Raw genomic sequence first — 24,288 nt, forward strand, 5'->3', positions numbered from 1 at the left:
AATACATAATACATTTATCTCACAATAGTTTCTACAAACTTTATGAAGAGTTTTTTTCATGGCTGCCTCTCAGAGCTGCTTTTCTAACACATTGCGATGGATGGTGTGTGTGTGTTTGTGTGTGTGTGTGTGTGTGTGTGTGTGTGTGTGTGTGTGTGTGTGTGTGTGTGTGTGTGTGTGTGTGTGTGTGTGTGTGTGTGTGTGTGTGTCTGAATACATGCGAGGAGATCAGACAGAGCAGGCTCCATTAAGACAGTTAGCCAGTGCTTACTAGTCAGAGGGATAATTAGACACTTCAAAGGCACCTGCCCGCTGCCGTCCCAGAGGGGGATAGAATCGCCCGCATCCTCCCTCCCCCTCCACCCCCTGCCCCATTTAAAAGCATGTTAACTCCTATCTGAGGCTAGCAGGCTAATTTAACTTTTGACATTTGATATCTGAGGAATGAGAGGGATCAGCCGTTTAGCTGGAACCGGATTACCTCCCTCATCCCCCCTCCCCTTCGGTCCTCTGCTGCCCTCCTCCTCTACATCCAACCCCCCCCACACACACACCCTCTCCCTCTCTGTGTCAGGCCGAGTGGATGGTGGATTCATTAATTTGCCCGCTGCTAAGCAGTTTATCAATGACTGGTAAATGTCTCAGGCTCTGAGTGGAACATCCATCGCTTGGTTCTTCTCCCTGTCCCTCTCTCCCTCTCCCCAGCTCAGTGGCCATGGTGATTAGGGTTCTTCTGATGTTAAATCCAATGTATGGATCAGTCCACTGCCCTGGCCGGTACTCACTTAGTTAGCTGTTGATCTATTCTGGCTGTAACTACCTGCTTAACAGCTCAACCAACAGTGTAGAGGTCGAATCAAAGTGTTTGAAGTAGATTCAGCAATTTCCACAGAGACATGGCGGTTTTGTAATAGTTTCCAGTAGCCATTTTTTGCGCTTTCAGGCATAATTTTGCGAAATTAAAATAAATTCTAGACACAAATGACCTCTCACCCCCAGTAACCATTCCAGGGAACCAATCAGGTGCGAGCTTCGCTGACCTCTGACCTGCCATGTGGAGGAGAGGTGTTAAGAGTTCATTCGAGGCTGTAACCTCTCATTGGTTGTGGTCTTGACGCTCTCTGTTCAATGTCTACATTACAGGTTGAATCAGGGGCTTTGTGCGAGTGTGACGGATTTGGGTTAAACGCACAACATGCCCGAGCGCCTTTGATGCGGCAGCTGTTAACGCTTACCATTTCTCGCCCGCCGCATTCAGACATACGGGCTCTTTTTACAGGGAGAGCATGAGAATCAGAATTCCAAACTACATGCCAAACGTCATAAAAATAACACGACCAAACAGATTTCTGTACCGCTTGCCCAAAGCCATAAAAACAACCCAACCCGGCAATCAGGGGCTCTGAACACTCTGAACACATCCAGTCACCTGATGTCAGAAAGGAAAAGGAAAAAAACAGAAGAAAGAAAACCCGCTTCAAGGTAAATCGACATTCTCTACTTTGACACGATAATCATTTGAAAGTCATCGGTTGATTTACCAGGCCATTTTTCCTCACTTTTCCTGACAGCTCAAGACTTGGCTTCTCTGCGTCGACAAATCACAGGCAACAATGAATCCTTTTACAAAGGTATCAGTCTTCCTTTTACCCCACACAGCCCTCATTATAGAGCAGATTTGGATAACTTCTACCACCAACTCCAGGTCATTTTCCCCTCCTGTGATCTAGGGGTCGTTCCATGTCATTTCAGCAAGTCATGACACCCACCACCTCAGATGGTTCTGAACTTGTTTCTGTAGATGGAAACGGAGAAATTAAGCTAATTGATTGCACCTGAATTGACCATTTTAATTTATAGGATACTGGAGTAGCTAACATCCGATTTGGAGCAAACTTTTTTGTAACAGTGTGTAAGACATCCAAAGAAATGGTTTTCGCACTTCATATGGATTTTGGATGCAATCAATTAGCTTAAAACTCAAAGTATATTTCAACACAATAATGTTGCAGGAATGCCATTCTTATATAACTGTTTCAAACAACAGAAACTATTTCAGAATAATCTGAAGTGGTGGGTGTCAAGTTCCTCTTTCTTCAGCCTTTTGAGGTGGAACAACCCCTAGGAGGGAGTGACCACTCCGTAAACAGCACGTAATTCAGCCCACCCAAAACACCTAGGTGAAGCGCGGACCCCATCATTACACTGTCGCAGGCAGCCATAGAAGCCTTAGAGATTAAAGGATCAGACTCAACCAAAGTCTGGAGCTGAGGAGAGGTGGGAGGCGGAGAAGGTGGCTTGAGGAAAAAAAGCACAATCTTTCTCCCTATGATTAGATAGCTAACTTAGTCAAAGCCAGGCCACCATGCTAGAGACGGAGAATGAGAGAGATGTTTCTTTGTAAAGCTTCGACAATTACTAAATGCTGCAAGGTTTTTGTCTTGGAAGCTCGCTCCCGCAAATTTCCAAAACTGATGGAGTCACACAATAGTAGGTAAACAAGACTATTCTAATCAGAGAGAGAGAGAGAGAGATGAAAGAAGAGAGAGAGAGAGAGATGAGAGTTAGAGTGCTGAGAGGAGAAGGGAGAGGTTAAGGTCCGTCAACCTCAATGACTATCCCTCCTTTCTCAGATTTGTCTTCTACTTCTCTGTCACTTTCTTATCACCACTTTGTTCTATCACTCTCTCCCCGTTCTCCCTAAAACGTTCCTCTCTCCATGTCACACTCATTCTCAATGTCCCACAGCCTTTTCTCTCCCTCCCTCCCACTCTTTCTGGGAGTATTGCCTCCTGTTGCTGTCCCTTCTCAGTAATGAGGTTTACTCCTCTGTGACCTATCCTGTCACTCCGGCCTGTGGAATCCTCCTCCTCCTTGCCATCGCCCCAGAGATGTTTCTGCCATCAAACTCCCCTCATCTTTAATCAACCTATTAAATTCCCATTAATCCCAACATTCCACACACACACAGCTGGGATGACCGACCGACACATTGCACTTCTCAATTTATTCCCCCTAAGGAAAACAGCTTTGTCTTTAAGCTCTGTTATGGTTTACATGATCATGACTTGAACACAGAGAGGGAATAATCGGTGTGACATGGTGGAAAAGGACTGTTGGGATGTTTGGACGTACATGTGCTTTACATAATGGACCAACACTGTAAGGATAGGAGCTCCTCATTAGTCTAGATGGTTTTGAAACTTTTGCAAACTGTACATACTGTCCTATACGTATTGTATTGCACACCCCTAGATATTTTCTCCCCCATCCCATCTCCTTCCTCTCTTCCGACCCTCCTTCTCTCCATCCCCTCTTCCATCTCCACCTCCTTTCTCCCCCCTCTCCCTCCTCCCTCCCCCTCTCCTCCGTCTTTCTCTCTCTGGGGCTGTAGGGTTGAGGCAGCCCTATGCCGTAGCCCCATACTGAGCTGGTCTAGAGCCAGACCAGAACAAAGAACCCATTGAGCCAGCGTTGCTGCCAGGGCTGGGAAAACGTGGTCCATCTCTCTTCGCTTCCTCTACTCCGGTCTGACAGCACCACAGATGAAGTCATGAGGTCGCCAAACAGTTAATAAGCAGAGGAGGCCCATCCTCCTTCAGCTGCCCCCGGAGAGTGTGTGTGTGTGTGTGTGTGTGTGTGTGTGTGTGTGTGTGTGTGTGTGTGTGTGTGTGTGTGTGTGTGTGTGTGTGTGTGTGTGTGTGTGTGTGTGTGTGTGTGTGTGTGTGTGTGTGTGTGTGTGTGTGTGTGTGTGCGTGCGCCCTAATGGAAAAACCACATGTATTTCACGTGATCACCTGTGATGTCATGTGATCACATGTGATGTCATCTGTTCACATGTGATCTTATTTGAAGTTGATGTGATAACATGTGAAAACATGATCTGATGTGAAATAAATGTGACAACATGGGTATGCAAACAAGTCAACATGTGACACCATGAAACTACACGTGACAATAATTTTAATGTTTTTCAGGTGAAAGTGCAAAATTGATTTACAAATATTTGCAATACAAATGTGAGGTGAAAACATGTTGTTCTCCGAACATGTAAAAAGGTGGGGTTAACATGTGAACTCTACCGTATATGGAATAGTGTGAACATATGGCCTCACGTGTCTCTTTTGTTTTCAAATGTGAACATTTCAGCTCAACATCTGCAAATAGTTATGTGATCACACGTGGAAACCCACATGTGAAATATCATCACATGTGAAGTGTCCCCCCCAAAAAATGTGATTTTCTTTTCACACGTGAAATCATGTGGTTTTTCCATAAGGATGTGTGTATCTGCCAGTGTAATTACTTGCATGTGCGAATTAATGACTGTGTGCTCTACTGTACACACCATGGTACTGTACTGTAGATAATATTAAATCATCTATTAACTTCCGACACCTAATAATATTTCATTCCAGATTGTGTTCAATTACTCTGTAAAGGTCATTGTTAAAACGTAATGCCATCTAGTGACAGTGGCTGCAGTAGTTTCCTGCTTGACTCCAGTGATGTCCCCCTTTCTCTCTGTCTGACATGAGACACATCTCCCCTGGACTGGAGCTGTCGCTGCGAGGCCCAAACTCTCAACATCATTAGGCTCACAGCTTCAGGTGAGACACAGAGAGAGCGAGAGAGAGCGAGAGAGAGCGAGAGAGAGAGAGAGAGAGAGAGAGAGAGAGAGAGAGAGAGAGAGAGAGAGAGAGAGAGAGAGAGAGAGAGAGAGAGAGAGAGAGAGAAAGAAAGCGGGAGAGAGAGAGAGAGAGAGAGAGAGGAGAGAGAGAAAGAGAGGAGAGAGAGAGAGAGAGAGAGAGAGAGAGAGAGAGAGAGAGAGAGAGAGAGAGAGAGAGAGAGAGAGAGAGAGAGAGAGAGAGAGAGAGAGAGAGAGAGAGAGAGAAAGAAAGCGGGAGAGAGAGAGAGAGAGAGAGGAGAGAGAGAAAGAGAGAGAGAGAGAGAGAGAGAGAGAGAGAGAGAGAGAGAGAGAGAGAGAGAGGACAGAAAAGTAGCCCTCAGATACAATCTGTGTGTGTGTGTGTGTGTGTGTGTGTGTGTGTGTGTGTGTGTGTGTGTGTGTGTGTGTGTGTGTGTGTGTGTGTGTGTGTGTGTGTGTGTGTGTGCGAGCGTGCGTGCTTGCGTGCGTGCGTGCGTGCGTGTGTGTGCCTGTGTGCGCGCTTGCTTGCTTGCTCCCATTACAGCATATTTATCTCAATAACATTGAATAGGCACGGCCCTTTAACATGCCTTTAGAGGGTCGTTCAGTTGTCAGTGGCCCGGGGCATTGGATTGGCTTGTGTTAGGACCGAGGGGGAGGAGATGGTAAGAGACAGCTATGGCATTGATTAACATGAGAAGGGCCTTGCTCAAGTTCAAACTGCCCGCCCCTCTGCTGTAAGCAACAGCCGTGAGTTCAGTCCTCCCAGACAGTCAGACGTTTCTTCTTCTCTTTTCCAACCCCCCTGTCTTCGCTACACATCTGAGTCCAATTCTCCGCGTGACCTCCTTTTTTGAAAATCACTCCCTCACCTCTTCTCTCCATTCCTCTCCTTCCTGGGTTCCGCCGCCTTCCAACAGGCACATCCAAAACTTGAAACAACCTGAGCGTGGAGCTCGTTCCAACATGGATGTCGTTACTTGGTATTTCTTGGAACTGGCTGCCAATCGCGGCAGTTGTCTTCACACTTGAAAACCTGAGCTATTTACGAGGGCCCTGGGAGGGTGCGCACACAGCCGGCGAGAGAGTGGGAAGAAAAGACGCTTCTCAACCTCCTCTGCTTCTAATCAATCACCAGAAATCACTGCCATGGTTCTACTTTCTTTGATCCTGGCTCCTTTTTCGCACTGCGAGGGGAGAGAGTGGAGGCGGAGAGGGGGAGGGAGAGGAGGAGAGGGGGAGACGGGGGAGGCAGAGGGTCGGGGAGGTCAGAGGGGAGAGATTACAGGGTTTAGGGTGCAAACTAGCACATGGTGCCCTCTTCCCTCCCCCTCTACCCTTCAAACCTGAAACCTAAGATCACGTCTTGATTCATTTTCATGCATCTTGATCCGGGGTAAATGGACAAGTTTTACATATAGATGTTTTTGAATGCCAACTTATACACACATATGCACTCAATCATAGATATACCAGCACACACTCTGGACAAGGGACAAGTCATTCACAGACACTAAAACACTGTCTCACCAAAGTTCACATGCAGCATAACACACCCTCTCCCTGAAACACAAGACTTTTAATTTTTTGTACATTTATTTAACCTTTATTTAAATAGGCAAGCCTATTTACAATGATGGCCGAACCCGTACGACGCTGGGCCAATTGTGCGCCGCCCTATGGGACTCCCAATCACGGCCGATTGTGATACAGCCTGGAATCGAACCAGGGTCTGTAGTGCCTCTAGCACTGAGATGCAGTGCCTTATACCGCTGTGCCATATTAAATGGTTCACACACACACACACACACACACACACACACACACACACACACACACACACACACACACACACACACACACACACACACACACACACACACACACACACACACACACACACACTAGTTACTGTCTCTCTCCAAGCCTCACATCCCCCTCTATCGCTCTCATCCAGCAGAGGTAAGCAGGCGCGAGCGAGGGAACAAGAAAAAGAATGAGAGAAAAGAAAGAAAGAGTGAAGAGGGACACGGACCAATACATTCTGCTGGCAGGGTCAGGACACTCCTGCTTTGTTCCTCTCCATAGGAGGGAGGTCACTGATGCCTACCGACAAATGGACACAGTGGCAGAATAATACTGTTTTCCTACTTTACTACTTTATGTCTTTACGAGGCCCCTGACTGTCTCTCCGTCCGCCGGCCCGTCTGTCTGTCTCGCTCTCTAAACTACACAGACAGGTCTAGGTAGAAAGTTGTTCTTAACAACAGGTCTATGATCAGATTACCCTACTTCCTTTCCCAAACCATAACCGTAGAAGGGACAGAATATCTGATCCAGTGTCAGTAGTTAGGGGGAGACTGCTATCCACCTCCTCCGACCTCCTGCACAGACAGGCCAGGCTTGATCCCCCTCTGTGAGTATTGAGGATGTTCATTGGTTGAGGTTCATGCTCCTGACCTTGTTGACCCCTGACTTCATAGGCCTTCACGGCTTTCACCATTCATCACTGAAAAGGATGGGGTCCACTGCTCCATGGACAGTATTTTAAAGGTTCATACAAACTATACTGACAGATTATACTGCAATATAATACTACCGGCTGAATGAATAAAATGACCAATACCAAATGTGTTTGCTTCCACTCCCTTTTCGTTGGACATATGAAAGAAGGTGACCCATACTGAACGACTTCACTACATGATGCCAGCACCAGAATCTTGAGAAACACCAAGCCCCAGCAAACACTCCTGCCAGATCCCCGCAAGACAGTGGGCATAAGAGAGGTGGGCAAAACACCTCCACCTCCCCCTAACCCCTGAGGGCCAGAGAGAGAGAGAAAAAGTATCGCGATTCAGATTCTGCATGCTACAGTTGAGTACTGCTAAAGGCAGTGCGAGAGGCTATGTGGAAGCAGTGGAGTTTCTTCCCAGTCCGGAGGTGGATGGATGCTGGATGGATCAGTGTGATTCCTCCACTGTGGGTCCTCCAGGCAGGCATGCAGGCAGGGGGAGGTCAGGCTGGGTTGAGGTTGCTGGGCAGAGCCTGGGCTAGCTAAGGGCCCCTCCGCCTTGACGAGCAGCGGGGCCGCCCTAATCCTGCGCCTCAGGCCCCCGTGAGGCGTCCCTGCCAAAGCCCGTCGCCCCGTTGCTGCAGGAAATTGCCTTCAGTGCAGAGGTCCATGAAACGGCTGACTCACCAGTGGAGTCCACAGCATACTGCACAACTGTGTGTGTGTGTGTGTGTGTGTGTGTGTGTGTGTGTGTGTGTGTGTGTGTGTGTGTGTGTGTGTGTGTGTGTGTGTGTGTGTGTGTGTGTGTGTGTGTGTGTGTGTGTGTGTGTGTATAGGGCCACATTGACTTTCTGTTCATATCTCTGTATCTAACAACCGCTCTCACTCTTACCATCGTATTGTATCATTATACTGTTTATCTCAAACACTGTGAACGTGAATAACGTAAAGTGGTCATTCCTTCTGTGTGTGTGTGTGTGTGTGTGTGTGTGTGTGTGTGTGTGTGTGTGTGTGTGTGTGTGTGTGTGTGTGTGTGTGTGTGTGTGTGTGTGTGTGTGTGTGTGTGTGTGTGACTCAGACAGAGCCTAGAAGCCACCCTTTCGTTAGAGGCATGGGGTGGGTTTGTCAAAGGGGGTCTCTCTCGCCTCCTCCATTGTGCTGTTTGTCCCTTATCCCTCCATCAGGGCTCTGTCAGACCCCCTCTCATTAACCCCCGGCTGGCTGGCTGGCTGGCTGAGAGAGTGCGAGGAGGGACCCACCTCCCTGCTTTTTACCACAGGAGCCACATGGTCCTCACTACACCACTATACATACATGTATACAGCCCACACTTGCACACTCACAGTCAAATCTACTATTACCACAAGCAGACTACAAGTCTACAAGTATAATTCATGCAATCGCAGCCCCAAACATAGACATACTGTAAATCAACAATATCTAGAAGATTTTCTCACAAGAAATGGCGACACCACTACCATACCAGAGCTGCCAGCCAGAAAGTCTTGTACAAGCTGGCATTAAATTATGAAATAAATTATGATTACACAGGCCTACTTCAATTTCACCAACAAATCTCCTCCACCCCACTTCTCTCTTTGATATCATCCATATTTTTCAAAGCCACTCATAAAATCTCCATTTCTTTGTTAACGAAAAAATCAGACTTTTGGGGGTAAAGAGAGAGAAAAGGTGGAATGAAAAGCGGAGAGTGGTGATGGTGGCAATGCTCGTGTGTGTGTGTGTGTGTGTGTGTGTGTGTGTGTGTGTGTGTGTGTGTGTGTGTGCGTGCGTGCGTGCGTGCGTGCGTGCGCGTGCGTGCGTGCGCGCGCGTGTGTGTGTGTGTGTGTGTGTGTGTGTGTGTGTGTGTGTGTGTGTGTGTGTGTGTGTGTGTGTGCGTGCGTGCGAAGGAGGGAGTAAAGAGGCAGGAGGACAGTGGAGAAACAGTTGATTATGAGTCCCATTAAGTGATCAATGATTTCATTAATAAGATGGATCGCGCGGCTGTCATCCCGCTGACAGGGTGCTGAGGGATCATCTGTTCCCCACGCTCCATTTTCCCCAACGCATCGAATACCAGCCCCCCCACCCCCCCCACTCCCTCCTTCTCTCCCTCCTCCCTGGCCCTCCATCCCTCCAATATTTCCAGACACAAGGAAAGCAATGGAAAAGCGATGGGAGCAGAGGTGGGGGGGGTTTGTGTTGATGGGGGTGAGGAGGTGGGAAGGGAATGATGGAGGAAGGGGGGAGTGAGGCAGGCAGTGGAAGAAAAGTGAAAATCCATTTTGAAACCCATTTTCAATTAGGGTCCACAAGCTGTTATCACAGGTGTCGCAGAATGGGGGCCCCGTAAGTGAAAATGTCTCCTATCCGTTTCTGAAATGAAACCTTATCTGGGCAGCACAAAGATGGCCAGGGACAGCGTATCTGTAAATGACTTTCCATCCCCGCTGTTAACCGGGAACTTTATTTCTGTCAGATGACATCCCCCTTCTATTTACCGTGGATCATTTAAATGGCTCCCTAAAAAGAAGGTGGCCCCTTATTCTTTCTCCTCTATCTCTCCTCTCTCTCTCTCTGTATCTCTCCCCTCTCTCTCTCTTTCTCCTCTATCTCTCCCCTCTCTCTCTCTCTCTCTCTGTATCTCTCCCCTCTCTCTCTCTCTCTGTATCTCTCCCTCTCCTCTCCTTCCCTCTTTCAGAAGGTTTTTTTTCTATTTTCAAAGCAGTCAACAGCTCCTTTTCTCTCCGAAACACTTTTGCCACGCTCTCCGTTTGGGTTAGGGATATCGCTGGTAACCTACTACACATAAGCAGAAAATTCCTTGCCCTTCAAGGCTTAACTTTTGTGCCTCTGAGACTCCTGCTCCTGCCCTTCCAAGCGTGACCGTTTAAAGGTCTCCAGTCCTTCCTTCATAAACTATTAGGTTCACAGACACCCTGCTACTTTAGGCCATGCATTCCACTACAATTTCCTAAACTAGCTCGCTAACTCAAACCCTGCCCTCTCACTCCAAATTTTCTTTAAAAAAATGTCTCTAATTTTTTATCTCTACTTCCCCTCTCTCGCTCACTCTTTCCGTCTCTTCTAGCCTTCTCTTTCTCTCTCTCTCTCTCAATCCTCTTTGTCCCTCTCTTCCCTCGCTTTCCCTAATTCAGCAGCGTCCATAGCAAAAAAGTCCAACGGACCAACCAACCAGAAACTTTTTTCCCCTCTCTCTCTCTTCAATCAATAGGCCTTCCCCTCCCTTCTTCCCTCCCTTCGTCTTACTTTTTTTTATTATCAAATTATCCCATGACGACAGGATTTATTCAGCCAAAGAGCATGGACATCTTTTTTTGGAGGGACCAGGGAAGCAACAAAAGAATCAGGAGACTTTGTGGTCCACCTGCCTGGAGAATGATGAGAGTGGGGGGGGGGGTCTCCCCCATGCCTCCTCCCTGCCCTCCTAAATAACACCAATCACAGCATTGTTGTGGCCCAGTCGGTCCTTTTGAGCTGTCAGGCCAGGGGAGCGGGCGAGGACATGAATGGCACACAGGATGAAGCCACCATTTAGCCAACCATGTGGGAACGCTAGCTACAGCTAGCTCCCCCTCCAATACTCCGTTACAGCACCAAGCAAGCTCTCTCAACTCAGACAAAACTTACAGAGAAGAAGAGGAAGAGAGATCAGAAGTGAGAGGAGTGCACGTCGACAGAAAAGAGAGGGTAGTGGGATTTTTTGGGGGGGAAAGTGAGAGAGATAACAAAGAAGCGAGAGAAAGGAAGAAAGCAAGAGAAAGGACAAAAAGGAAGAAACAAAAGTTTCGCCAATTTTTTATTTCCACTGCTCAGATTTTTATTAAGTTAGGAAACTCCCCAGGACATATGTACACACACTGTCACATACTGCAAGTGTATAACTACACTAAGCCCTTAGGGTTTTGACTGAATATAAGTACAGTATTTTTATCATAATTACAAACCACAACTAATTTACTTGTGTTATCTACTGAATATTTTTTTTTTTTTTTTTTTAACTTTCTAATCTTTAGAAAGAAAAAAAGTTGTATCTGTCCTCTTTGTTCTTTGTGTTCTGGAATTAGATTCGGGAGAGTGGATAGTAACGGCATTTCAAATGAAAATTGGAGTCTTCTAATCAAATTATAACCTTCAGGTCTTGCCACCATTTGAATCAATTACGTCCAAAACAGCTTTGACTCAAAGCCTATCAGGCAAGGTTTTCCAATAACTTATTTCCATATGCTTTAATGACAAACAAAACCAAAGCACTCAATCATGTTGTAATTGTATTGCAAAAGAAAACACTTCAGAGATGCCTAAAGCTAAACAGCCCATAAGTCCACCAATAACTGCCCCTTTTCACTTTCCCCCTTTTCAGTTCTAATAGCATGCTGTGGCGGAGGGGTGTCCTACAGGGTTTCCCCTGCGCGGGTTCAGGGGCCACTACTCCTCTGCAGCTTGACAGGGGAAATATTTGCCTGGGCCTTCCCGAGAAGAGCTAGCCACTGGGGTTCCACAGCTGCTCACAATTACCTTTTGTTTGTATGGGGAGCGGGGACAGGGGGGATACAGGGGTTAAAGTTGACGGGGTGTAAGGTTACACCTGATAAGAGGTTATGAGTTCTGGGGCCACTTGGGGAATGTGCTGTCATTATAACCTGCACAAAGAATGTATAAGCTATCTTACGATTCTCAGAGATATGGATCTAGAAGAGTGCTTCACTCTTTCCCTGTGGATAACTCTGTGTGTGTGTGTGTGTGTGTGTGTGTGTGTGTGTGTGTGTGTGTGTGTGTGTGTGTGTGTGTGTGTGTGTGTGTGTGTGTGTGTGTGTGTGTGTGTGTGTGTGTGTGTGTGTGTGTGTGTGTGTGTGTGTGACTCCATCAGGTGTGGATGATTACGGGAGCGAGCTTCCAAGACAAACCTTACAGCATTTAGTAATTGTCGAAGCTTTACAAAGAGAAATCTGCAATCACCAGAGCTAAATTACATCCATGCTTTTTCCACACCATAAAACTTTTTTTTCCCTCTTTCTCCCCTTTAATTAATAAAATAGTGTTGGCCATCTGGGAATGAGTAAGAGAGGGAGAGAGTTCCCAAGATGCATCAGGATGTATTCCCTCTTACACCCCACCCCACCCCACTCAACTTCCTGCTATAACTGGCATATTGAGAGAGAGAGTGAGAGAGAGAAAGAGAGAGAGAGAGAGAGCGCGAGAGAGTGAGAGAGGCAGACTCTCGTAGTCATTAACCCTCTCCTGGGGTGTTTGAAGTCTCCCGCCACGGACCTGGAAAGATAACATTTCACATCCTACAACTCAGACGGAAACCAAGGGTGACAGAGTGCTCTCTCTCTCCCTCTCTCTCTCTTTTTCTGCGGACATCCCCTAACTCTACTCCACCTCCCGAACCTCCCCGAACTCTTCCAATCCTCGATCCCCCCCCCCCCAAAAGAAAAACTTCACTCTTACAGCTCAGGCTAATGAGCACAGCTGCAACTTAAGTCATGGTCATTTCTTCTCCGGGTTTGTTATGACTTGTGTCTGGCAGTCCCAGTCACTCCTGGAGAAAAAGTTATCGTGTTATCTAATATTCTTCATTTCTGCAGCTGTGTCGTGACTGAACGATGAAAATGTGAATGAGTCCACAGTCAAAACCTACCTCTCTTTTGGTGTGTCTTCAAGATGTTGCCTACAGTGCCTTCGGAAAGTATTCAGACCCCTTGACTTTTTCAACATTTTGTTACGTTACAGCCTTATTCTAAAATTGCTTAAATAAATCAAAATCCACAACAATCTACGCAATATACCCCATAATGACAGAGCAAAAACTGGTTGTTAGACATTTTTGCACATTTATTACAAGTAAACAACAGAAATACCTTATTTACATAAGTATTCAGACACTTTGCTACAAGACACGAAATTGAGGTCAGGTGCATCCTGTTTCCATTGATCATCCTTGAGATGTTTCTACAACTTGATTGAAGTCCACCTGTGGTAAATTCAATTGATTGGACATGATTTGAAAAGGCACACACCTGTCTACATAAGGTCCCACAGTTGACAGTGCATGTCAGAGCAAAAACCATGCCATGAGGTCGAAGGAATTGTCCGTTGAGCTCAGGATTGTGTCGAGGCACACATCTGGGGAAGGGTACCAAAACCTTTCTGCAGCATTAAAGGTCCCCAAGAACACAGTGGCCTCCATCATTCTTAAATGGAAGAAGTTTGGAACCACCAAGAATCTTCATAAAGCTGGCCGTCGGGCCAAACAGAGCAATCTGGGGAGAAGGGCCTTGGTCGGGGAGGTGACCAAAAATCAGATGGTCACTCTGGCAGGGCACTACAGTTGATCTGTGTAGATGGGAGATCCTTCCAGAAGGACAACCATCTCTGCAGTACTCCACCAATCAGGCCTTTATGGTAGAGTGGCCAGACGGAAGCCACTCCTCAGTAAAAGACATATGACAGCGCACTTGGAGTTTGCCAAAATGGACTAAAGACCCCCATGAGAAACAAGGTTCACTTCGTCTGATGAAACCAAGATTGAACTCTTTGGCCTGAATGACAAATGTCACGTCTGGAGGAAACCTGGCACCATCCCTATTGTTGTGTCTTTGGCTATGCCGGATTATGTGATATGACATGCTATTCTATAAAATAATTTATCCGTAATTACTATCACCTGATTGAGTTGATCATGTAAATGTAATTAACTAGAGAGTCGGGCACCACGAAGTAATATTTATAGAGCTGTTATCTTCCGAATAAACTCTTAAAGACCTAGTAATATTTTACATCCACTGCTGTCAACATTAATCTTCATCTTACTTCAGTCTCATCTGAAAGTTGTAAATTCTTGGTTATCTGCAAGAACCCTGGCTAACAATTTGAATCAGCAATACAAAATTGGGTTTAATCATTTATTTACTAAATACCTAACTAATCACACATACACATAATTAAATCATAACTTGATTACAAATCACGTCATAAAGGAAAACGTCCCTAGCGGGCGGAACAGATATGACAGCTTGTTACACAAAGGAAAAGGGCTGGGTTGAGTGAAAGAGCGGGAAGACAGGAACAAAGGCGAAGCTGTGCTATTGTAAATACAGTATCTTATGCATTCTAAATGACCGACCATTTGGAAAAGGAAAATGCAATAAATATTTACTCTGAGCTGCGCTTCAATAGGTTGGTGGTAGATGGAGGAAAAACCGAGTCCTCTGTCCTTTGAAGAATGTCTCTGGTTGTCAATTGGATACGTTGTAGTAACGTCATTGTGTGATAGACGGGATTGTCACGTTCTGACCTTTATTTCCTTTGTTTTGTCATTATTTAGTATGGTCAGGGCGTGAGTTGGGGTGGGCAGTCTATGTTTGTTTTTCTATGATTTGGGTATTTCTATGTTTCGGCCTAGTATGGTTCTCAATCAGAGGCAGGTGTCATTAGTTGTCTCTGATTGAGAATCATACTTTGGTAGCCTGGGTTTCACTGTGTGTTTGTGGGTGATTGTTCCTGTCTCTGTGTTTGCACCAGATAGGGCTGTTTTGGGTTTTCACGTTTCTTGTTTTGTTTTGTTGTGTTCGTGTTTATCTTTGAATTAAACATGAATCAGAATAACCACGCTGCGCTTTGGTCCGCCTCTCCGTCAATGGAAGAAATCCCTTACAGGGATACTCTGTCTGTTCCTTCCTAACCTGCGTTTGCAGCTGCGGTCGCTAACTCAACAGCTAAGAGGTATCACTTCTGTAGTGAATAAGAGTTCAACGTTCATACCATTCGCAACCAAAGCTCACGCTGATGTTGGCTTCGTTCTGTAGTTATTATCTGAACCATTCTGACATAGGACCGGCGTCCTCATATCCTCGGAACAGGAAGTTATGTTGTCGTCAAGGCTTTATATAGGAAGGGTGAGGAGGGTGTGTTTGAAAAGTGTTATAGCCCTTGTCCCTTCACAGAGGTGGGCCACTGAGTGAGCAGCCCTAACTTATGAAAACACACATCTCACATTTTAGAAGCTAAAATCACATTTCATCCCGTCACAAATAATTTCATATTCAAACATTTAAATTGAACAAAAATTCCATGTGAATCCTATAACTCTCATGTGTAGACTTTCCACTGTAGTTTATGTCATCTTATCATTGATGAGAATGTCTCAGATGACAACCGAACTGACATCATATTCATTAAGTATCACCGCATATGTTCAATTGTTCGGATTACCAGAATATAGTTCATTTCCCCCCACATTCTGACGTTCCCAGAATCTCTATGTTAACCAAGGGTTTTGCAAATGTAACCTCAGTAGTGTAGAGAGGAAAAGGGGGGAAAGAGGTATTTATGACTGTCATAAACCTATCCCCCAGGCCAACGTCATGACACTATGTTGAAGCAGGGTAGTGTCAGCATCATGTTTTTCAGCGGCAGGGACTGGGAGACTAGTCAGGATTGAGGGAAAGATGAACTGAGCAAAGTACAGAAAGATCCTTGATGAAGACCTGCTCCAGAGCGCTCAGGACTTTTAGCGTCATACCCAATAAGACACCGAGGCTGTAATAATCGATGCCAAAGGTGCCTCAAGAAAGTACTGAGTAAAGGGTCTGAATACTTATGCAAATGTAATATTTCAGTATTGTAAAAATGTCTAAAAAACTGTTTTTGCTTTGACATTATGGGGTATTGTGTGTGTATATTGATGAGAAAAAAATAAAAATTTTATCCATTTTAGAATAAGGCTGTAACCTAACAAAATGTGGAAAAGGTCAAGGGGTCTGAATACTTTTTGAAGGCACTGTATGTTGCATATGAACTCAATCTCCTACAGAAGAGCCTTGTTTTACACATGAGTATAACTGATATGCATTCAGAAAACACTTGTATAAGCATGATCCACTAAAAACATCATTCTAAATGAAGAAACACCAATATTTCAACTTCATGACCAAAACATTCAACTCATTGTTAACTCCCTGTTTGGAGTGAGACAAAATTAGAAATAGACAAGAGAGAGAGATAGAAGGAACCAGCGAGGAAGAGAACAAGAGAGAGGATCAGAGCGGGTAAGGAAGGGGGGATTAAGGTAAATTAGACTCTTACCGTTTGACGTAGTGCTAGAGGCCACAGCCTTCTCGCTGATGTCGGCGCGCGCCGACGAGCCCTTGGTCGCCACGATGGTCTCCACCCTCTTCTTCTTCTCAGCTGCAGAACTGGCCTGGGACTGGGTTTCCATGACGACTGTTCATTCCTCAGCACGTCATGGAGACAGGACACCTGGGGAAGGGGGATGACAGAGAGAGAGGACAGGTAAGTACCCCAACCAAGAGGAGACCAATGATGTAGCGTCCCATTATAGTACACCATTAGCACACACTGTCTCATCACAGACTTTCCCAACATTCTCTCCAGATACACTGGTCTCTCTGAATGAGGATGGCCCAGTAAGTCTCTATCATAGTTTTAAAAAATTAAAATAAAAAAATTAAAAAATGTGTTTCTTTGTTTAAGCTTCATACCATTGTTAAACAACCAATGTTTTAACAAGATAAAAGATGAAGCATCAATTAATTGCTCGAAAGGCTGATGATGTCACACTCTCGCTCAACAATAGAGCTGCGCCAGTGTGCCTCCACCTCTTGAGAAACTAACTGGGTTGAATTAAAGGCATGACATCTAAAAGCTTTGAAAAGAAAACAATCACATGGTACTGACATTCATGTCTGCTGACCTCTGACCTCTATACCATCAGGAAGTCCTCCCAGCCAATCCCATTTCGTCCCCAGCCACAGCGAAGGTCAATCCACCAGCTCTGCTGTGTTTATTTTCCCTCATAATTGTTACGTTTGATCTTCCCACTGCCCTCTCAACGCACCCAACGGTCATATAGTATTCTGATAACTTTCCCCAAATTTACAGGTTTTACACAAATCCTGGAATAAGAGGAAAATCGGGGAATCCTTCAACTGGAATTTTGGTCCTTTTTCAACCCTACAAACAGGACAGAGCGAGTTAACTTCTCGTCTTACCCAACTGTGACAAAGTAAACTTCCAGTAACCAAGGGAATTCAGTTCTATATGTTTTATTTCAAAGTAAATTAGTTAAAGAAGTTGCTGTACAATAAGTTTTAGGTTATATCTTAGAGTACATAGAAGTGAAGGTTGTGGATAGGTACGTACTGAGAATTCCCCCTCTTTCAGAGAGAAAGAAGTGACTAACCTTCAGGGGATACTACAGAGAAACATTCACAACCCCAAAAATGAAGGCTTGTCTGGGGGTCCTTTTGGGAATAATATGCTGCCAGGCAATTTCTCCTTCTCTCGAAGAATAAACTTTGGTTAATTCCGTCTCTCCGTTTTAAAGAGGAGTTCAGCCAACAGTCTATAGTAAGCACATCATCTTAGTTCAGAACCTCGACTTGGGTCAAGTCTTCCCTGAATCTTAGCCATGAAGACAGTAACCCAACATGGTGCTAAACCACTTAAAACATGGGATCATTGAAATCCACTGCAAGCCCTTCTTTTCAGGGGCGTCATGCACCGCAGAAATCTGAGGGGGCACAAAGTACGTGATAATGACGGGGGTGGTCTGGAGGGGGGCTATAAGTTTGCATTTTAAAACACCTGAAACAGCTTTTTCCTGCAATCTAGAGCCATAATCATTCTGTTTAATTCTGTTTAAGTCTATTTTTCTGCATATCTGAGCATACCTCTTGAACTGTCTGTATCGTCCTGACTGGTGGTTCTTTTTTTAAAGAAACAAAATATGCTTCTCTGGATCTCTTCAAAAATCTGGGTAAAACTTGATTGATAGCCTGAAAGGGCTTCCTGGTAGCTAGTTATGTGGTTGGGAGATTGGGAACCTGTCTGGACTAGCTAAAGCCAGCTTCAAGTGGTTGGTATTGCAGATTGTTGTTTTTTGGTATGTTTATTTATTTATATTTTTTTTAAAGATAAATCTGAGGGGGCACGTGCCCCCTATGGGCATGATGCCTCTGCTTCTTTTAGACCCCGGAACATGCCATAATTCAAGGATAATTGCTGGAAATATTTAGTCTATGCAACAGTTTTCTTTCAAATAAAGACAAACATGCGTTTTGTTCATTTTTTGTCCAACCCTCCTGAAAAAACTCAGTCTGCCGTCCATTTCTAACTGACAACAACATCTGTAAGCAATCGTGGCGTTACCACCAAAAAAAAAACAGCAATTACTCCCCAACCAATCAAAACAGAATTAAACAAGAGCTCTTCCTCTAATCACTCCCACATGAATACATGTGTACCATGTCACTCCAGACATTGTTTCACCCTTTCTACAACAGATCTCATCTCAAATCACTGGTATGCCTTCGATAGGATGAGTGTTTTAGTTTTGGGTTAGATTCAGAGATTTTTCTATTTTTGGGAGAACAACAAGTGTGTGTGTGTGAGAGAGAGAGAGAGAGTTCCTGAGCTCGCCATCGATTTAGGTCCTGGGTCGAGAGAGACAGCAAGCCGCTCAACCTCTTTCAGCGGCCCGCAACCATAGAAACTCAAACGTGAGGCGCCCCTCGACTGACAGTCCATCTCAGGCAGAGGGGAGATCAGACAATAGAGCCCCTGAGTCAGGTTTTTTCTGCCCCCCCTCCCCCCTCCTTTAAATTACACGCTACACCGTTCGGACGATTGAACTTCTTGCAAAAGCGAAGAAGAAGAGAAAAAAAAAGAAGAAAAGGGAGAAGGGAAAGAAACTCCTCCCATCATAGACTGACCCTTGGCATGCCCGTGCTGTTGCCGGTGCGTGCGTGTCTGCATGTGCTCCCTTCCTTGTTTGAGCCCTCAAACCTCTCTGCCTCCTCCCAGGTGAGTCAGAGGAGAGGGGGAGGAAAAAGAGAGAAAGAAAAGGTTGGAAGACAGGGGGGGGGGGGGCGGATGTTCCCGATTCAGAAGGGGGAAATCTACTGGGGGAGGAGTGAGGGGTGAGGAGAAAGCAGGGGCATAAACATTCCATTGCTAGAGCAAATATTCACAGCTCCAGGCCACTCAAGCGTGGCTGACCGCCCTTTTGTGTTCCACGAGGCGGTCGGAGCGGTCCGTGGTTCCAGAGCGGCAATTAAAAGCGGGACCTTTTCACCCGTAATCCCTCTGACGTGGACGCCACTGCTACATACAATCACCCCCGTCCTGCAGGTGTTCCTCTCTGTCTGTCTCTCTCTCTCCTTCTGTCTGTTTTTCTTGAAAACCTCTCTTTTTCTACTTCTCGCTACCTTTTATCAGTGTCTTCACACGCAAGCCATGTAACTGATATCTGATTTTGAACACCCGAGTTGTGTTTTCTGGACACATGCAGTACATGGGTTATCAGCGGTGCCCAGAGTTTTTCCTATGTCACCTGGCCGGGGGAAACTCTGGGCCCCAGTTATGACCTAATCTAGTTATAACCATTATCGTTAGTGAGCAAGTCATAAGTATGACACATTGTAAGTACATGGAGGGCGATTCCAATCTAGGCCAGGAAATGATAACGATATTTTCTATCCTGACGGTTTCTCTCAGGGAGGCACATAATATTATACAGTACTTCACAATACTGTATGTCGTCATGTACTGTAGGGCATCCACCCTGAACCTTAGCTGTTAGGGAATACACACTAATCTACTTACATGTCAATACCCACTGGGCACAAAAAGTCATTTTAACATCTCTTCCACATTGGTTGAACATAATTTCTTTGAATGTATGCAGAAACGATGTTGATTCAACCAGTGTGTGCCCAGTGGGTAGAAAATCACATACTCCGCCACGTTTGCAATGAGACATCACAAAAACAAAAAAAAAATCACCAACATTTTACAGCGGCTGTATGATGTTTATTCTCTGTCTGTTTAACAGAAGGGTTTGGTCTTTGCTCGCTCAGTAAGCACCTTACAAAAGAAGGCATTATGAACCACGCATCGGTTGCAGTCGTTACCCAAAATAAAATGTACATTTCATATTAATGTTTATTCCTTGAAATGACTGTCCCACACTCAATTAGTGAAGGGAGAATGAAAGGGTGTATTCTTTATTTGTGTGCCACCATAATCCTTTCCCACAGAAAGGGAGGCGATTAAACAGGTTTAAAATACCACAATTCAGACTGTTGGTAAGGGGGAAAAAACATTCTTATTTTATAAGCACATTAAGCAAATCAATTTAACATAAATTATACGCTTTGGTGACAAAGGCTCGGAGTTGAAAGTCATCTGCAAATGGTGCACATCAAAGTCAAACACCGAAATAAACTTTTGCCTTTGATCAAAAAAGAGAATCTGTGTTTTCCCTTCACACCGGGTTAAACAACAAGCCACAAACATTGGCTTTGAAAAATCCTTCAATTTTTGTAACTGCTTAAGGAGAACATTATCGAAGAAATCAAACTAGTCACAATCTATTGCTGTCCTGAATTTACATTGTATGGAAACTTCTATACACTCAGATAATACTTGTGAGAAAAATGCTGAGGGTGTACTTCCAAATTGGGGGGTGGGGGGAGCAGCACGGTGCCGGGGGATCCCTGAGGGGGGACTGGCAGTGCTGCAGCATTCATCATCATTACATCAGCGACCACCAAGATCCTTTTATCTGACGCTCATTGACACAAACACACTACAGCACAGAGAGAGAGCGGGGAGGGGGAGATGGAGGAATAATGTAGGATAAATAGAGAGAGAGGGATGAACAGGGTTAAAGATGAGGGGAGAAAAAGAGAAAGAATGGAAAACGAGAGGAATATGAGAGAGGAAAAAAGTAACAGGCATCGTTCCATCGATGGACCAAAAGTTTCGATCCGGAAAGAGTGAGGAGGTGCACGCGTATCAAATCAAATCAAATCAAATGTTATTTGTCACATACAACCCGAACACAACAGGTGTAGTAGACCTTACAGTGAAATGCCTACTTACAAGCCCTTAACCAACAATGCAGTTTTAAGAAAAATAAGTGTTAAGAAAGTATTTACAAGAAAAAACGAAAAAATAAATACACATTTTTAAAAAGAAGAAAAAAGAAAAAGAACAAATAATTAAAGAGCAACAACGAAATAACATTAGCGAGGCTATATTCAGTGGGTACCGGTACAGAGTCAATGTGCGGGGGCACAGGCTACTCGAGGTAATTGAGGTAATATGTACATGTAGGTAGAGGTAAAGTGACAGCAGCGTAAAAATGCAAATAGTCCGGGTAGCCATTTGATTAGCTGTTCAAGAGTCTTATGGCTTGGGGGTAGAAGCTGTTAAGAAGCCTTTTGGACCTCGACTTGGCGCTCGGTACCGCTTGCCGTGCGGAAGCAGACAGAACAGTCTATGACTTGGGTGGCTGGAGGCTTTAGCACGTTTTAGGGCCTTCCTCTGACACGGTCTGGTATAGAGGTCCTGGATGTCAGGTAGCTTGGCCCCTGTGATGTACTGGGCCGTATGCACTACACTCTGTAGCGCATTGCAGTCGGAGGCCAAGCAGTTGCCATACCAGGCGGTGATGCAACCAGTCAGGATGTTCTCGATGGTGCAGCTGTAGAACTTTTTGAGGATCTAAGTACCCATGCCAAATCTTTTCGGTCTCCTGAGGAGGAATAGGCGTTGTCGTGCCCTCTTCACGACTGTCTTGGAGTGTTTAGTTCGTTGGTGACACCAAGGAACTTGAAGATCTCAACCTGCTCCACTGCAGCCCCGTCGATGAGAATGGGGGTCGTGCTCTGCCCTCCTTTTCCTGTAGTCCACCATCATCTCCTTTGTCTTGATCACGTTGAGGGAGAGGGTGCTATCCTGGCCTCTCCCTCATCGTGAACAAGACAAAGGAGATCCATGAGTGTGTGTATGTGTGTGTGTGTGTGTGTGTGTGTGTGTGTGTGTTTGCACTTTGTGCAGCTATGCCAACAACATTAAGAGCTCAAGCACAGCTGGAATAACTAAAACACTGTGGGGTGAGGAGGTAGTGGGTATAACCAGAAACCCTCTGCAAGGGGCCTGGGCCCCCATGTACTCGCTTTGGAGAGGGATGGGGGGGGGGTGTGGTTGAAGGATAGGGCTCTGGTCAAAAGTAGTGCACTATATAAGGAATAGTGTGCCATTCGGGAGGCAAGCCCGGAGAAACAGCTGAGAGGTGGAGCGGTTAGCGAACCTCAAGTGTGACCTAATGGTCAGAGGTTGGCGGTTCAAACCCCAAGTCAATCCCCACATTGAAGAGACTAGAGAGACGTTCACAATTACAAGCTCAATGGTGTCATTGAGTGAATAGCACATACTTAGGTCGCCATGCTGTGTGCAACACTGCACTGATGGGGATATGGGGATGCCCTTGGCCCTATGGGAGGGGAACGGGAAGAGGGATTCTCTGCTGGATGGAGGATTTGGGTGGTGGGTCCCATTCAAAAGGGATGAGACTTAACATTGTGCCCAGATGGCACTTAGTCTGGCCTACAGCTGATGGGGGATCGTCCCCTGAAGTAAGGGCCATTTAGTAGCAATTAGTTACGCCTCACCACACACACACACACTCCCACACAGACATGCCATTCAACTTGTTCAGTCTAGCCCTTTCTCACCCTTTTGTGTTCAGTGACATGGTCGGGCTGTTTAAACTCTAAGTCGTTCACACGTTTAGATATTGTTCTGTCAGAGTGGGCGACACCACACCTTGACATCTGAACTGTTTGTGGGGCAATGAGTTCTAGATGAAGTGACTAATGAACCAGACCTGAAATGGAGGGGTGAATTAGCTATGATTCTCGTCTGTTACCCTTCAAAGAAGTCCACAAACATCTACCCGTCTCCGACAGGTACACCTCAAGAGGAGTCATTTCAACAAAACTGGGGCTTTTTGTCCGAAGTACCAAATCCATGCGGTTATTTGGGAGTGGGGAGGTGCGACTGCAAAGCACGTGGGAGAGGGTTGGTTTAAATGTTGTTGTCAAGGACAAACAGTGCAACAACGCAGCCCATCGGTGGCTTTCGGCGGAGCTAATGCGATTATGCTCGTCGAGTGCCTCCGTCTCCCAGACCACTCTACTTAAGATGCTTTGGAGGACTGGCGAGGGACCGTGTGTCGTTTCACACAGCGACGAGCTGAGTGCATCTTACATTCCTGGGTAACAAACCCACACGATGTAATCTTAATGCTTACACGATGCCTCTTTTGCGCTTGCTACCCAATAGATAAGGGGCAAATAAAGAGCCGGGCCACAATGGAAACCTCCGGCATCCTCTAGCGTTCCCCCGCTCCCCCAGCCCTCCGCCTATTAGCTTATTTATTTATTGTGCACTGTATTTGTTTGAGTCGCACTGGTGTACGAAGAGCAACTGGGACCCCAAAAGTCCCCAAGACTGAAACAATGGAAAAAGCAGTCAGCCCTTTTCCCTTGGTGGAACGGTTACGTGGTATTGGGTCTCTCTCTCTCCTCCTTTTACTTTGACTCGATTCATTTCCCCCCACGAAGCCACAGAGTATCTGTTCTACACGCTTTCTGCACTTGGCATAAAAGAGGGAAAAGATGCTAGTTCAGTTATTTCGTTTCCAAGCAGAACCCAACAATTGCAAACTGATATCCAGGTAAAACACAGTACGGCAGCAGCCAAGAAATACAATACGCGAAGTCCTCCATTTCCGGGCAGCTGAGCGGAAATGGAGGAAAACTCGCCTCCTGCGGACCTGGCATCCTTTCACTCCCTCCTCTCTACATTTTCCTCCTCTGTCTCTGCTGCTAAAGCCACTTTCTACCATTCTAAATTCCAAGCATCCGCCTCTAACCCTAGGAAGCTCTTTGCCACCTTCTCCTCCCTCCTGAATCCTCCCCCCCTCCCTCCTCCCTCTCTGCAGATGACTTCGTCAACCATTTTGAAAAGAAGGTCGATGACATCCGATCCTCGTTTGCTAAGTCAAACGACACCGCTGGTTCTGCTCACACTCCCCTACCCTATGCTCTGACCTCTTTCTCCCCTCTCTCTCCAGATGAAATCTCGCGTCTTGTGACGGCCGGCCGCCCAACAACCTGCCCGCTTGACCCTATCCCCTCCTCTCTTCTCCAGACCATTTCCGGAGACCTTCTCCCTTACCTCACCTCGCTCATCAACTCATCCCTGACCGCTGGCTACGTCCCTCCCGTCT

General features: G+C 45.8%; 1 protein-coding gene across 1 annotated transcript in view; it reads right to left on the reverse strand.

Annotated features, from left to right (window-relative positions):
- Window positions 1–24,288, reverse strand: part of LOC118372833 (transcriptional activator GLI3-like) — a 138,545-nt gene that overhangs the window by 91,289 nt on the left and 22,968 nt on the right. The window contains exon 2 of the mRNA XM_052505248.1: window positions 16,272–16,445. Coding sequence (XP_052361208.1) covers window positions 16,272–16,404 — 133 coding nt within the window. The 5' untranslated portion in view covers window positions 16,405–16,445. The remainder of the gene's footprint in view (window positions 1–16,271; window positions 16,446–24,288) is intronic.

Source organism: Oncorhynchus keta, chromosome 4 (assembly GCF_023373465.1).
Source record: "Oncorhynchus keta strain PuntledgeMale-10-30-2019 chromosome 4, Oket_V2, whole genome shotgun sequence".
Lineage (NCBI taxonomy): Eukaryota > Metazoa > Chordata > Actinopteri > Salmoniformes > Salmonidae > Oncorhynchus > Oncorhynchus keta.